The sequence below is a fragment of the Anopheles gambiae genome, chromosome 2 (genome assembly GCF_943734735.2).
Source record: "Anopheles gambiae chromosome 2, idAnoGambNW_F1_1, whole genome shotgun sequence".
Classification (NCBI taxonomy): domain Eukaryota; kingdom Metazoa; phylum Arthropoda; class Insecta; order Diptera; family Culicidae; genus Anopheles; species Anopheles gambiae.
In genome coordinates, this window is record NC_064601.1 from 71,091,041 (window position 1) to 71,107,756 (window position 16,716).

The window sequence follows — 16,716 nt, forward strand, 5'->3', positions numbered from 1 at the left end:
GCGATAATCAACTACGATTCTCCATCTCTTTTTACCAGTACAATCAGGTTTTTTTGGCACAACCCAAATTGGTGATGTCCACGGTGACAAAGAATGCTGAATTATACCGTCCACAAGCAATTCGTTAATTTGTTTATCTACCTCTGCTTTGTGTATGTGAGGGTATCTGTACGATTTACTATGGACCGGAATTTCATCTGTAGTATCTATTCTGTGTTTTACGTTGCTAGTACATGAAAGTTTATTACCCGTTGTAGTAGCTGGTTTGGTCCAATAAAATTCAGCTTTTTGTCCAAAATTACTAGCAAGAGCTATGATGTATCCATTTTCAGCTTCATACAAACCAGAAGGTATGACCACATCACTAATCCTAATATCTCTTGGCAAAAATACGCTTCCATTGTATTGGGCAACAGGAACTTTAATATGCCTTACAGTGTGTGCGTGAACTGTCTGCTTATCGCGACCCATTTTTCGGATACACAAATCTATCGTTGTATTGGGGAAGATCAGCTTGTTGTTTTTGCAATCTAGAATTGCTTCTAATTTTGATAAGCTTTCGTACCCTAATATGCCATCAAAATAATCATGGAATTTATAAAGGTAGAATTTTGTGTCTGTATCAAAAATATTACATGTGAATTTTTTGTTCGTCTTGTGCTTGCCAATGGTGTTTGTTATTGTAACTGTATTACATTTATGGATTGTAGAATCACTCACCATTTCAGGTGAAATGAAATTTTTATTGGACCCGCTGTCAACTAAAATTTTAGCAATTTTATTTCCTATTTGTAATGAAACGTAAGGCAAACCATTTATAGCATTTACCTCGGATCTAATTGCATGGAAGCCATTTGAAAATTTGCCGACTCTAACTCGTTCTCTTCGTTATCGCCAAGTGCCAAGTGCAAGTTTTTTCAAGTGTTTAAGACAAGTGTGTTAGCAAAGTGTTAAAATGTCGCAAAATTGCAGCAAAACTGGGCATTTTTATGCAAAGTGCCATAAAATGATGGACGAGATTGAACTCTCGAACCAGGAAGCTCTCCAAGAGGCAAACGATGGGTTTGTCCCGCTGCCAAACATGGGTAAGTAAAAAAGCAAGTGAGTGGTTATTTGTCATAACATGATATGCTTATAATATTGAACATTATATAAAAAGTGCAGTATAATTCGGTGAAAAAAATTTCGATACAAAAGCGGTCGAGCCGGTCTGGTGATACAGTCGTCAACTCATACAACTTAACAACATGCCCGTCATGGGTTCAAGCCCCGAATAGACCGTGCCCCCATACGTAGGACTGACTATCCTGCTATGGTAACAATAAGTCACTGAAAGTCAAGAAGCCCACTTCACTAAGTGGGTACAGCTAGGCCTTGACCGGCAGCGGTTGTTGTTTCAAAAGAAGAAGAATAAGAATAATGTTCATTGATTTAAGGGCACTAAAATAAAAATATCTATGTGCGAAACGGTGCAAGAAAAAAAACTTATTATCATACTCGGGATTTATGTGCGTGTGTCAAAAAGCCGCGGTGTGAAAAACGGAATGAGAAAAAAAATGCGAATCAATTACATTATATTTTGTATTTATAATCGTCATACAATTGCCTTCAATGTCGGTGTTCAGTGTGGTAAATGTGTTAAGTGTTCAGTGAATGTGTAAAAATGTGTTTCAAAAGGGCGGTCCAGTGGTACAGTCGTCAATTCGCTCGACTTAACAACATGCCCCTCATGGGTTCAAGCCACGTATGAACCGTCCTTCCGTAGCCGGACTGACCATCCGGCTGCGTGGTACTAATTATGTATCAACAGCTTAAATAGTCCAGCATGACCGCGCAGGTCGCATGCGTCAATTAAAATAAGAAGAAGTGTTTCAAAACAAAAATTAGTTTTGAAAAAACATTATTCATTTAATGTTGCCGCTAGTCGTCAAGAGCACGACCTATGAACATGCCCGTCATGGGTTTAAGGACCGTATGAGCCGAGCATCCTATAAGCAGGGCAGGGCTAATTGTGTTGCACAAAAAAAAAATATAAAAAAAGGCTTAGATAAGTGGCTAAGAGCAGTAGCGCAGGGTAAGAAAAGTGGTTCAGACTGGCAAAACGGATAAGGTTTCCACAGGTTCACCATGGCAAATGCCACAAGACCGGACGTGAATCGATTCTTGACTATCCGTACGAAACCAGAACTGACTATCCTGCTTCTCATACCATAAATTCTAAAAAGCCTTTAACAAATCATTGCGGTTGACAACCATCCAAGTGTAAATTAAAAACCGTGCGATCATGATCAAATACATTATTTGTTGCACTGGTCAATCGGGCAAAAATTGGTCCGTTCCTATTATTGCAGGTAGCCATTGTAGTGTGGCGACGGGAAACACCTAATCAACAATTCAAATGTCGGATCGGAAAGCAGAAAACAAATATTCGATAATACAGCGTTCATCATATAAACTATATTCGTACTATAATTCGAATAAATAAATTTTTAAAAAATATGTACACACAGCAAGTGATTTGTTTCCTTATTAACAAAATCCGACTTTAACAAGTTCGAAAGAAACGTTGTAATTGTTTTACATGTCTTTTATTTAATTATACTGTTGATTATAAATTATCTTCCCAATAAAGACTTTTCGGATGACGAAACGGTTCCAGAAGTGCCGCAAGGCCAAGCTACGACATCAAGCACTGCCGGAACAAGTGCTGAAAACGTCGCGGATGATGCTGATGATTTCGACCACGGGGAACATTATCCGAACGGGGAGGACAGCGACGATTTTTATCACGGCGCTTCCGATGAGAATGACTCTTATGAGATCTTTGACCATCTAAGTTTGTTGGATTGTCTTAGATTCTTTGCAATTAAGAGTCAGCTCCCCCGTTCGGTGGTCAATATGCTACTGGCGATCCTACGGAAGAAGGTAGATGCCACTCTTCCAAAAGATAGCCGGACTTTGGTGCGAACACCTCCCCGTGCTGCTGGCAGCATTTATAAAATCGGGGGAGGTGACTTTTGGTACGGAGGATTATCGCCAGTCCTGACCAAGTATTTTGAGTAAGTATATTATGTTTTTAGTTATGTTTCAATTGCTACAAAAAATCCTTTATATTATTATTTATAGAAACGTCGAACCCCGAGACGATCCTTTCAAGTTAGACGTATCGGTCGACGGGCTACCGCTACATAAGGGTGGGCCGACCCAGGTCTGGCCTATTCTGGTGAAAGCGGTAGACTTGCCTAAGCTTCCACTCATGTTGGTGGCCGCATATAGTGCCCATACAAAGCCGGCAAGTGTGGAAGAATTTTTGCGGCCGCTAGTGAATGATTTTAATATCATTCAGCGAGGAGGCTTGACCATCGGCGATAAAACGTTGCAGTTTCGGGTACGCAATTTTATCGCTGATACACCGGCTCGAGCGTTCATATTAGGTAAGGAAGTATATAACATTATCGTAAACAATTTAGCTAAGTACAATATATATTTTATTTTTAGCAACGACGAACCACAACGGATACGACAGTTGTTTAAAGTGCACTTGCCATGGCGAGTGGTGTGAAGAGGGAAAAAAATTATTTTTGATTCCGTCGATGCTCCCCTTCGTACGGACGAAGGGTTTCGTGGTAGAGTAATATTGAACCATCATCAGGAGTGGCGTACACCTTTGGAAGAATTAGATAATTTTGATTTAGTCGATAACGCTCCCACGTCGGAGCGTGAACACCTGTGTGACGAGGGGTGTACACGTTTTATGCAACGGGGATTTATGTTCGGTAAATTTCCCCGTAATAAAAAGTGGACACCTCTCCTAATGGAAGCTGCGTCTAAATTTTTAATGCAGACAAAGCTTCCTACTGAGATCCATCGATCATTTCGGCTTCTCAGATATCACGCCTTTTGGAAAGCTACCGAGTGGCGTAGCTATCTACATTATGCATCAGTTGTGGTTCTGAAGGACCTGGTTGATCCAATCGCCTATGGTCACTTCCTGCTCTACTTTAGTGCTGTGACAATTTTTTCGACCAAATTTCATCAGCACTTGTGACTCCGTTCTCGAGATTATCTTCGCATATTTGTGAAGAATTTCGGCCAAGTCTACGGTCGAAAATATTTAACAAGCAACATCCACCTTCTCGTTCACATTTATAAAGATGTTGAAAAATTTGGAGCGCTCGACGATTTTTCGGCCTACGCAACAGAAAACTTTTTGCAAAATTTTCCACGCTGGGTCCGAGCGGGCACGAAATGTGTGGAGCAAATTGCAAACAGATCAAGCGATCTAATGAGCCTTCATCTGGTTGCTACCCCGCCAGCTCCACAGTATCCGATGTTGAAGGCAAATGGTGTCGGTCTACATGTGACCGCCGATTTTGTCTTGCTGCCAAAATTTCAAGACCAATGGTTTTTGACCAAGGACAATGGCATAGTAAAATTTTTGAGTGCGAAAACATCAAGCTCGCACGATATCACCGTAGTTGGGATCCGGTTTTTAACCATGGCCACGCTTTACGAGATCTCAGCAGAAGGCGGTGTTATTGTGTGGCATATCTACTATACACAACTTATTATAATACACACTATCAGCTATAGACACATTGTAACACACTTTGGAAAGCCAAACCACACCATTGTAACACATTCATTATAACTCATTCAGCAAATCAGATCATACCATAGCAACGCAACCGGAAGAGTCCAGGCCGTCCATTCTAACAAATAACAGATGTGACACACATATCAAAAACAACCGAAACGCACAACACAAGCAGGAACAGTATGTAACCCAAAGCAGGAACAGTATATGCATTAAACCCAAAATAGGAACTTAGTGACAAGAACCATCGTTCTTGTCAACAAAAGACAAACGTAACTAGCTGAGTGAAAACAATAACTTTCCAACATACAACCCGGAACCAAATGTGAGAAACCCTTAACTTCATTTGAGTATAAATAAAACCAACTCCGATCATGGCAAGTCAGATTCGTTCGGACTGTCAAGATAGGACATTACGCTGCCTAAAATCTTCGCCTTCCAACTTATTTCAAGAGTTTAGTTATGTCCCCCTTCCCAAGGTAAGGCTTCTAAACTCCAACGTTTCCAGTTAGGGAAACCTCCTAAAGGTTTCTATGATCGCCTGGACGATCAAGTGTCGAAAGTCCGCTCGAACGAAGTTTTATTCCACCTCGGCTCATGTCAGCGAAACACTGACCTACCGCGACGGTACTCGAAGTAACATTATCCGAACTCATTACAATTGCACTAATGTCTTCTGCTGAGATCCACGTTTACCAAACGATGGAAAACGCGCCGGCTGTGGTAGTGGAGGTTCCATGGACTGCAATCAGATGCAAAATGGTTGCAGTGAAGCAACCCACTCGTCCTCTTAATCTCCCTCCCATTGATCCTTCACCAAACTCAACAACTCCTTCCGCCATAGCCTTTTTTCCTCTTCTCCACACCTTTATTCCTGATTAATTTCCTCCCTTCAATAGAAAAAAATTGCCTCCACGACTCCCTCGAAGACGACGTGTGGTTGCACATGGTAAGTAAAAAATTAATGAAATTGCATAAAGTAGTTGGTCTAATTTTTCCTCTTGTTACAGGTAAACTTCCACCGAAACTCCGGATAATTCGTGCCCATCCATCTGTGACATGGACGAGAACGTGGACAAAGCTAATATTAAGGGGGGGGGGGGGGGGGGGGGGGGACGACCTTTTTAACAGCACTACGGGCAATGTTAGGACATGTTTGCCGTGCTGGACACTGCGTATCCGTTTCAGGCCTCCTCCAGGCGAGCTGCCTTTTCCCCGTGGTTAATGGAACAAAGCGGGTTGGGGTTTTGTTTTGTGTGTTTGTTTTTTTTTTGCACAATCAATTATAAATTGTGCTTTTTTCTGTTGGCCTGTTATATAAAAGGCAGGCAATGGTGCCTGCGGCTGACATGGCACCTAGTTTTTATTTTCCTTTTTTTTAACTATATTGATTTTTTTATAGGTTAGTTTAAGTTTAGGTTGAATTTTCTTTTCTTTAGGTTGAGTAAGTAGGTTTAAGATGTAATTTTACGTTTACATTTAAGCTTACTTCGAACTTTTTAGTAGTAGTAGTAGTCTTAGCGATACTATTGTAATGTGAATTTAGATTAGATTGATTGAACTATTTGTATACCTCTAGTACCATAGTTGGTTGCCAGTGAAAATGATTTTTTTCTTCTATTTGGCGGAACGATCAGCACGTTCCTTTTATTGTATATGGCATAGCTACGGCTTACGAGGCTTATAAAGTACCACGCAGCATGATAGTCAGTCTTTGCTACGAGTAGGTCAGTCCATACGGGGCTTGAACCATAGAATGATGTGTTGTAAAATATTGCCAATGAATTCGTTTTGCTATTTACTTCAGCACCATGTTTTTTTTTTGGTAAACATACCTTTCCACGTCATCTAAATTCGTTCATTTTTACTTAGCCATGACAAAGAACCATAGTTTAGTCGAAGTAAGGTTTTAACCTTACTCAATTGGTATAATATATATAACATAAAATATAAAATAATACACACAAAACTTAGGAATTCTCTTTCGTAGATCACACTAGAGAGCATTTAGTTATGTAAAGTTGATTACTACACACGGATGGCTGATGATAAAGCTTTTCATAGGAAGTATATGTTGTGCAATTTGAGCACAAAATATAACCAACTGCATTTCATATAATGTGCATATAACTTAAATGGCTAATTGCCCTGAGGCCAGGATATGTCACATGACAAAGCCTCAGTTATATTACTATGTATTACTCTACCCAACATCAACTTTTGCGTTAAACCGTGTAATCGACATAACAATAGTAAAAATAGCAATGTAGATTATAAAAACTTTTTTGAGCATCACATCCACAAACGACGTTATCAAACAGGCAAGGCAAACACTTCACAAAAAGGTAAGTTAATTGGTAAGATATGATTGTTACCATTGCTAACGTTATTATTTGAAATTTACAGAACACAAAATGCACAGGCACAATGCTACCGTCAGACACACTAAACGGTTTACATAAATTCAACAACAAGATGGCATACTATTTGGTGGAACCAAACAAGCAGGACTTCCGCCTCGTTAAAAATTTGTGTCACGCGAACTCATCAAGGTAAGAATACTTTATATATATTGGATTAAGACACTGCATTAGTGTACCATTCTATGGTAATCGTTTTAGTACAGTGTTGCTATTGGGTATGAAGTCATATTACGTTAACATATTTTTACATTATTTTTTATTTGCATGTGTAAGCCAGAGCCGGACGAAAGCAATTATGTTGCAAAGACAAAAAGAGGAAGGCGAAGAAACACAACATTGAATAACGTTCATCACACAGGTTGACGTAAGGAAAAAGAATGGTGGTATGTATTTATTTATTCTTTTTATTTCGCTTACGAACAACGCTCTTTCGTATATTCTTGCATGCGAGACGGCTCTTTGCATTCCATACTTTTGATTTCAAAAACAGTTTTGCGTTTTCCAACGTTACAGTTACATCAGAAGTTTTACCAATGACCATTAGAAGGCGATGCACGTGTTTGTACTGGCCCATTGGGATCTTGGCACTACTTTTACCTCCGCCCAGCCAGCTGCACTTACATAAGAAAGTGGCACTAAATAATTTTATTTCTGCATCGTTCATTCGATTTTCTGGAGTAACAGAAGCAAGGGAATTAGATATTCTTTTAGCAGTAGCGATAAAATTACTTTTATCGCTCAACAATCGTTCAAAATTGTCTAACGCTTCTTTGTTTTCAATTTCAGCCGGTCTTGGCGATTCATCGACAGTCTCTTTCGAAGAACAACTAGCACTACTAGCAGAGCAATTTGGACAGGTAAAGGACTTATTTTTAACATTATTGTGGATAACAGCTTTCGTTAGCTTATACAAATGCATGTTATGTTCTTTTAACTGTTTCGACAATGTGTCCAGCTGTGCGCAGCATGTGATGCAAATTTCTCTCTCCACAGTATTGTTATTTTCGCTTGAAGCTCCACGGTTCAACTCTATTGAGCATGTTGCTGGCGATAATAGCTGCGGTGCTTCAACCGCATGACTATCCTGAATGGCATCAAGACGCGGATTATGCGATGATAGTTCAACAGTGGCCAGTGGAAATCACCGACGGTCAGCAGCGATGGATGCAATCCTTTCCACTGCCGAGCGGTTCCTTTCCACTGCTGCTTGTACAGAGAGACCATCGAAAAAGGCCAACGGAGGAGGTTCATCGACGTCAATGTTGCCAAATGTCTCCGTAGGATGGTTTTCCACAGCTCTCTCGACAATTTTATCTTTCGCAATTGCCGGAGATGGTTCACGGACGTCAACGCAGGATAATGATGACGTGCTGTCGTTTATCGCCGCAGATTGATTATAAACACCGTCAAAAAAGGCCAACACAGGTGGTTCATACACAACATTACTGGACACTCGTTGTAAGTTACGATTCTCCACTGCACATTGCGATGTTTCACCGCCAAAAAAGGCCAAGGGGGGCGGCTCAGTAACGCCACGGGACACCTTCGCCTGCTGATTTTTCGATGAAGCATCCAATGTATGGAAATGCGCGGAGGAGGGTGAATTGTTAGTCACCGTTAAAACTTTGCACGGTACATCGCAGACCTGCCGTTGTGATGATACCTCATTAAAATATTTTAACGGTGGCGGGTTTCCTTTGAAACTACGTTGCATTTTTATTTTTCAAATGTATCTGAAAAACATACGCGTTCGATTGAGCTTCTTGAACACAAATGGTGCTTGCATGTGCCAATACTAATTCAATAATATTCACATAGTTCTTCTTCTTCTTCTTTATTTTGGCGAGTGGGTTACAATCTTCTATGGTTGAGGCCAACGCATATTCAAAGATATACCACTCTATGAGGGTTTTCGACTCCTAGAGTCATATACTCGTTTTCTTATTTGACTCTTATAATTTTTACAATGCCTACGTTTTTTGGTATCACAGCTACAAAATTAAAATATTATTTTTGCCTTTTGTATAAATTTTGTTATTTCCTTGATCATTTTCCCCGTTTTGTCTTTCCACTGTGCTTTAAATATTTCTTCTGTGATGTTTGATTGTTCTTCTCTTTCTTTTGTTAGTTTTTTACAGTAGAATAATTGATGTTTCCCGGTTTCGGGCACTCCACACTCTTCACAGTTGCCGTCTTCCACTATTCTCATAACACTCAACCAATGTTTTGATAGATCATGCCCGGCTAATATTCTGTTGGTGATTTTTGTTTCAATAGCCGTGATTGCTATGTTAGTGTGCCACGGGTTTTCCTCAAATTACTTTTGATACTCAAAATTTTTTTTTCCTCTCTTCTCTACTTCTAGTCTGTACCACTCCTTTGTTTGTGTTATCATTTTTTGTTTTAGTATGTTTTTTATATCTACCATGCGTAATTTGTTGTTTTCCACGATATTCGATGATATTCCCCTCTTAGCTAACTCATCTGCCCTTTCATTTCCGTTTATATCTATATGTCCCGGTATCCATTTTATTTCTGCATTGAGTGTGTGGCATCTTTTTATTATGTTGTATATTGTTTTTTCTATTTTGTTGCTATATTGTTCTCTTTGAATAATATTGCAGGCTGCTTGACTGTCTGTGTATATGATTGGATTTGAAATGTGTTTTTGTTCTGCTATTTCTAGCGCCTTTTCTATTGCTTTTATCTCAACCGAAGTTATACCTGTATTGTGTTTTAGTTTAACGCTTATAGAGCAGTTTCTAGTTTCATGATTATGAGATTGTATATAAATTCCAATACCACAATTATCCTGAGTTTTACTTCCGTCGGTGTATATAATTGTGTTTTTTTCTTGTAGTTTTTCTATTTCTTGTCGGTATAATTGTTGCAAAAAAACTCTTCCTGATAGTGAATTCTTGGATATGTTTTCTAGGGACTTGCATCTGATTTTTATTTCGTTTATTTGATCGTTAATAACTATTTTGTCCATTTCCTTTATGATTTCTTTATTTTGATCTATTATATTTTCCCAGTAAGTTATTTTTTTATTGTTAGACTGTAGTTGTTTTTACAACTAGAAAAAAACAACTAGAAAAAAAATAAATAAAAAACTGTTTGTGGATTTTAGAGTACGCTATTTCTTTGATTTTTTCATTACTCGCCAGATAATCTGCTCTAATATGTAGCGGTACTTCTGCTGCTATTGCCATCAGCGTTGGTATTGGCGTTGTTTTTGTACAGCCTGTCACTTTTCTTAATGACTGATTTTCAATAATATTCAGTCCTTTCAGTAGTCCTTTTCTTGAATTTCTAATAAATGTGCATCCTTGTTCTAATTTGGTCCTTATAAAGCTTCTGTGTATTAGTATCGTTTTGTTTGGACTCAGTTTATTTCGATAGTGGCATATCCTTCTCATTAGTTGTAACCTTTTTTGGGTTTTTGTTTTGATGTCTTCTATGTGTTTCCTACATGTTAAGTTTGAATCTAGCCATATCCCTAGATACTTATATATGTTTACCTTTTCTATGCTTCTGTTTCTTATCCTGATCTGTACGTTACGAACTTTGTTGTTAAAAATCATAAATTTGGTCTTTTCCGGGTTTATCGGTAGTTGTAGTCGATCAGTTATTTCGATAAAATTATTTAACGTCTTTTGCATGCTATGTTTCAGTTTTTGAGGATCTCTATTTTGTAAAATCAATGCAAAATCATCGGCATATTGTATAATTTTCACTTCCGTTTCATTTTTTTTTTTTATTTCTCGTAAGGACGGCCTGGTTGGCCGTATCATTATGGACTAGACTTAAATCTAACATTGTTGGTTCTATTGTATTTCTTAATATCTATGGGCTGGCCGAAGCACATTTCCTTGCTCGGCTTTGTGCACCTTATTCCGGGTGGGCTCGGATTCTGTTGTATGCCAGCCGTTCTCTTTCCATAGTGTCTATGGGGAATTCCAGTATTCCCATCCAAGGGAGCAGGGATTTAGTGTATATGGCATCGACACCGTATTTTACAGGTGTTAGGTGAGCGATGGTTTCCAGCATCCGGGTTGTCTAGTGCTCCGCGATGGCTTGGTTGTTCTAAATCACCACTCTGAGCTCGTCATGGTGGTAAGCTTCTGCCCCAACCGTCGGTTATGTGTTCAGACTGCCCGAGGATCACTAAACATAATTTAACATACAACGTAGACAATATACTACACACTAAGATTACTGCTAACAAATATGCTAATAGGTACAATAATACATAACCGGGTAAATATGTACGCGCGAGAACACTAATAAGTGTCCACACGGCTACGCGTGTGTAGATGTGGATATAAAGAAAATCCACATGCACACACGCACACCCATGCATACACCTACCCATGCACACGAACGCTCATACACCCTAAGTCATACATGATCATACCTATACATTTATTGGGTCTCTAAACATGTAAGTTCGGTACGTGATTACAAGGTGATGCCAACCTCCTTAGCATATCTGTGCAGAATTCTCGCGTATTCGTAGTCCCTTTGACCAAGGATGTCACGTATTGGGACTTCAGGGTTCCTCCCTATTGCTTGAACCGTCGATAGTAGTGCGGGTCTTGTTGTTTCAAACTCCACACATGACCATATGACGTGGTCGATGTCGTGGAATCCTTTGCCACAGCTACATACATTTGTATCGACGATCCCTATACGTTGTAGATGTGCATTCATCGCATAGTGGTTTGACATGAGTCTTGATGTCATGCGAATGAATCCACGATCTGCCTGTAGGCTTTGAAACCAAGGACGTTGTGTCACCCTAGGAGAGATGGAGTAAAGAAATCTCCCGAGATCATCGGCATCCCACATGCTCTGCCAACGAGCCATGCATAATTGCTGTGGGAAGCGGAGGAATTCGTGAGACTGAATCGATCGTTCAAAGGAATCGCCCTCAGAGGCGCCTCGTTTGGCCAAGAGATCTGCCCTCTCATTGCCAGGGATTCCGCAATGAGCAGGTAGCCAGACAAGCGATATTCGAAACGCTTTATTGAACAGAGAGCTTAGTGTTTCTAGAATTTTTTTTAATAAAGTAATCAGAGCTCTTTATCGCCTCCACGGATTTCAAAGTTTCGACAGCACTGAGACTGTCAGTGAATATATAATATTGATCCGGAGGGCTCGCGCTTATTAGAAGCAACGCGTAAAATATGGCAGCCAACTCTGCGACAAATATTGAGCATGGCTGTCTCAATTTGAAGAAGGCTTGTTTGGATGTATTATATACACCAAAGCCCGTGCCCACGTCTGAAAAGGATCCGTCCGTAAAATATTGTTTTTCGTTGGGATGGCCATACTTGTTCACAAAAATGCTGGGAATTGTCCTCCAGCGAAGATCGTTTGGTATGTTCTTTGTTTCCTCTTGCAAAGAGGAATCAGTTACCAAAAGGGAATTGTAGGACTCCGGTAGATTGGCGCAGCTGATTGCTTGTGAAGCACTAGGGTTAGCCTGTAAAGATACAAAATCCTGATATATCTTCATGATTTTGCAGTTAGAACCTGCCTCTTGTAGGGATTTGAAATTATCAATCACTAGTGGATTAGATACTGTGGAACGAAGTAGAAGGCGAAGCGATAATTGTTCAAAACGTAGTTTTAGCGGCATCACTCCAGACATCACTTCTAGGGACATATTATGGGTGGATTTCATACATCCCAGCGCAATTCTAAGACAACGATATTGTATGCGTTCTAGTTTTATTAAATGCGTCTTGGATGCCCAATGGAAGCATATGCAACCATATTCCAAGACGGATAAAATCATTGTCTTATACACTCTTAGGAGATCTAGTGGGTGTGCACCCCACCAGAATCCCGTGACTGTTCGGAGGAAGTTAATTCTTTTGGCACATTTTCTTGCCAGTTGTTCTATATGTGACCTCCACACATTTTTGCTGTCAAACCAAACCCCTAGGTATCTAAAAGTTTGGGCAATCGTGATTTTTTCTCCATATAAATATATGTCAAACTTTGGTTTGTACACGTTCTCACGCCTATTTTTTGGTGTATCGTAGTGAAATGAAAAAATAAGCATTTCAGTTTTTTCTGGGGAAAACTCGATACCTAGGTTGTTTGACCACGCTTCCAGATTGTTCAGCGTGGTTTGCAAAGGGTTTTGAAGATCTACGATGTCGTTGCTAGCGACTGACACAACACCGTCGTCTGCCAATTGCCTTAGGTTGCAGTTTGGGGCGAGACATGAATCGATATCATTTACATAAAAGTTGTATAAAATGGGGCTCAAACAGGACCCTTGTGGTAGTCCAAAATAACTGATCCGTCTTGTTTGAGCGAGACCATTATCGAAATTCACTGCTTTTTCAGAAAGGAGGTTGCAAAGGTAAGTGTTTAGTTTAGGACTTAACCCCGCGTTTTGAAGTTTTTGACCTAGTATGCTAATCGATACTGAGTCAAATGCCCCTTTTATATCTAGAAATACAGAGGCCAACATCTCTTTACGAGTATGTGCCAGCTCTATTTCTGAAACTAGAAGCGCTAAGCAATCGTTTGTACCCTTACCTTTGCGGAAACCAAATTGGGTACTGGACAACAAGTTGTTAGACTCCAACCAGTTGTCCAATCGAAAAAGAATCATCCTCTCGAACAATTTGCGCAAGCACGATAGTAGGGATATAGGTCTATAAGACCCGTGCTCTGATGACGGTTTGCCGGGTTTCAAGATGGCGACTACTTTCACCTCTCTCCATTCTTGCGGGACTATATTGAGATCTATCATTTTGTTAAATATCATCAATATCCGCTTCTTCGCCACGTCTGAAAGGTTTCGGAGAAGACTACTCCTAATCTTATCCAGTCCGGGGGAAGAATTATTATTATTATTATTATTATTATTATTATTTATTCCGAAAGTTATCCAGCTGGCATAAGCTTACATAACATACTTATTTCTATAGTTAATGCTAAAGAACAGTGCTAACAAAAACGCATCAAAAAACATAACAAGTTTAACTGTCAATCAACCAAATAAAAATAAAAAAAAAACATAAACTGTGGAAGCGTCATATTAAGTTATGTAAAAAGGTCCGTAAATTGTTTAAGTTTGAGTTCAAGTCGACATTGTTTCCTAGCGAGTTATAGGCACTTATCATTTTTAATAAAGGATCGTTAGATCCAAAATTAGTCGATCTGAATTCTATGTTAAATAATGACCTGGTTCTTAAGATTCTACTGGGGGCCTGAAAGTTCAATTTACTCAGAATTGACGGGGCGTCTAAGGATCCGGTAACAAGTTTGTGTATAAATAAGCACTGTGCCGTCTTTCTTCTATGTTGCAGTGGTTCTAGTCCAAATAACAGGCACCTTGTACGGTAAGAGGGACAAACAGAATTACGAGAGCACGGGAGACGGTAAAACAATGAACGAGTGAGCTTACGTTGAACCGATTCTAGCCTATCTATTAAATATTGCTGTGTCGGAGTCCAAATAATACTAGCGAATTCTAAGGTAGGACGGACAATTGCACAATACAGAGCTTTTATACTGAATGGATCTTTGAAGTCTTTCGCAACACGCAAAATGAATCCTAACAAACGGAAGGCTTTTGAAAGTATTGCTTCATAGTGGTTCTGTAACGTTAGTCTGCTATCTAAATGGACGCCTAAATCGCGAATCACATTTTTACGCGGCACTGATCTATCATCAATTTTATAATCGTAAACAATGGGGGTTTTTTTTCTAGTGTAGGATATAACAGAGCATTTAGATATGTTAAGACGCATACAATTTGAATTACACCATGAGTTAAATCGAGTTAAGCAGTTTTGAAGGGTAAAACAATCGGTTTGATCTGATATCGGTAGAAACATTTTCATATCATCTGCATAAAACAATTTTTCGCAATCTGGTATAACATAAATAACATCGTTTATGAAAATGTTAAAAAGAATAGGTCCGAGAATACTGCCTTGTGGAACCCCGGACGTGTTGGTGAATGGTGCAGATATAGAGGAGGAAATATTCACTGTTATATGCCTATCACTTAAATAACAGGAGAGCCAATGAACTAGCGCCCCATTTACTCCGTAGCTTGATAGTTTTGAAATTAGCATTGAGTGATTTACGGAGTCAAAGGCAGCACTGAAGTCGGTGTAGATTACGTCTACCTGTTTACCATTGTCCATTGCAGGATAGCAAGTGCTCAATAAAGAGAGAAGGTTTGTTTCAATTGAGCGGTTGGGTAGAAAGCCGTGCTGATCATTGGAGATTATATTTTTAAAACCACTAGATAGGTGTTTCGAAATGGTGATCTCAAAAATTTTGCTGACTGCACATAACATATAAATACCACGGTAATTACATATGTCATTTCTATTTCCATTTTTGTAAACCGGGAACATGAATGAAGATTTCCATGCTTGAGGGAAGCGTTTCTGCTGCAAAGACTTGTTGAACAATGTGGTCAAGACAGGAGTTAAAGCATCTCTGCAGCGTTTGAAAATAGCACTGGGTATAGCGTCAGGCCCAGTAGCGAATGAAAGCTTCAACTCGTTGATAGCCGAGGCAATGTCAGCTTCAGACAGAACAGGAAGAGGAATGTCGGCAGCATCAGGTATATGGTTGGACGTAACAGCATTAGTGACTGGTGGCGAGTTACTCACGTATGTTGATGAAAAGTAATCAGCAAATGCTTGACTGATTTCAACATTACCGGTGTACGATCTTCCGTTCAGAAGCATCATTGATGGAAGTCTGTTACTATCTCGTTTCTGTCGAGCAAAACTAAAAAACGTTCTTGGATCCCTTTTAAATCGGTTTTCTATTTTTCTTACGTAGTTGGCGTAGGCTCGGCGATTAAGTGTCTGGTACAGACGGGCAGCTTTAATAAATATTCTTCTATTGACCTCGTTCTTATGTTGACGGAACATTTTATGGAGTCTTTTTTTCTGTTTTCTCAAGTCTTTTAACCGTGAGTTAGACCAGGGTGGCTTGGTTGGGGTCCGATAACGAGGGACAAACTGATCGTAAAAGCTTGTGATTTTATTTGTAAACAACAAAATGTTTTGATTGAGATCCGGGTCTCTGGTGATATGGCTCCAGTCAACGTTGGTAAGGGCCGATGAGAGACCTATAAAATTCGTCTTTCGGAAGTTCCGACTCTGAATATTTGAAGTATGTTGTGGTGTTGTAGTGTGGTTTGATTCAGAAAATATGCGGAGAGCAATCGCCGGGTGGTAGGAGTCTGGTTGAATCCAAGGGTCAAGAACGAGCTCCAACTTTAATAAGTGGTAAGGAATCCCATCATCAGCCAAAATAAGGTCCAGTATAGAACCATGGGGATTCATGTAGCAGTTTAGTTGGGACAGTCCTGCATAGTTAAATTTATCGAGGAGAACTGAACAGGAAGGATTAATCCGGGATTCCGATGTATTTAAAACTGCAACAGTTTCATTGGATGTGTTCCATACGAGCTGAGACTGATTGAAATCCCCCATAAGGATCATTGTATCATCAGTATATTTATCCCGCACACACCGAAGCGTGGAGCATAAAGCATTTATTGTGTGGGTGTCGTTGCAACGATCCGGTGCAAGGTAGATAGCACCAACTATAAGAGAATTCGTAGGGGTTCTCAATTGAATCCACAGACTCTCAGTTATGTTTGAGAGAGGAGTGCAAGGGCTAGAGGCAATATTTTTT

At 39.7% G+C, this 16,716-nt stretch overlaps 1 protein-coding gene and 1 long non-coding RNA gene across 3 annotated transcripts; both read left to right on the top strand.

The window, feature by feature from the left end:
• Nucleotides 1-953: 953 nt before the first annotated feature.
• LOC133391706 (uncharacterized) lies at nt 954-4,018 on the top strand. The gene is made up of 4 exons (XM_061647477.1): nt 954-1,085; nt 2,633-3,059; nt 3,127-3,434; nt 3,499-4,018. Exons 1-4 carry the CDS (start codon nt 956-958, stop codon nt 3,633-3,635), a joined length of 1,002 nt encoding a protein of 333 aa, XP_061503461.1. The 5' UTR covers nt 954-955; the 3' UTR covers nt 3,636-4,018.
• Nucleotides 4,019-6,863: 2,845 nt separating this feature from the next.
• LOC133391777 (uncharacterized) lies at nt 6,864-7,800 on the top strand. 2 transcript variants are annotated; one of them, XR_009765246.1, is made up of 4 exons: nt 6,864-6,942; nt 7,004-7,149; nt 7,294-7,403; nt 7,534-7,800. It is a non-coding gene; the product is annotated as an uncharacterized LOC133391777 (long non-coding RNA). The 2 variants fall into 2 exon arrangements; XR_009765245.1 differs by having other exon boundaries at nt 7,298-7,403.
• The last annotated feature ends 8,916 nt before the right edge of the window (nt 7,801-16,716 follow it).

What these genes read in the sequence shown, in the direction of transcription:
- LOC133391706 (XM_061647477.1), top strand. Translation starts at nt 956, where the DNA reads ATGTCGCAAAATTGCAGCAAAACTGGGCATTTTTATGCAAAGTGCCAT. An exon ending in TGTCCCGCTGCCAAACATGG is followed by an intron (nt 1,086 to 2,632) that starts GTAAGTAAAAAA and finishes TTCCCAATAAAG; the next exon opens with ACTTTTCGGATGACGAAACG. An exon ending in GTCCTGACCAAGTATTTTGA is followed by an intron (nt 3,060 to 3,126) that starts GTAAGTATATTA and finishes TATTATTTATAG; the next exon opens with AAACGTCGAACCCCGAGACG.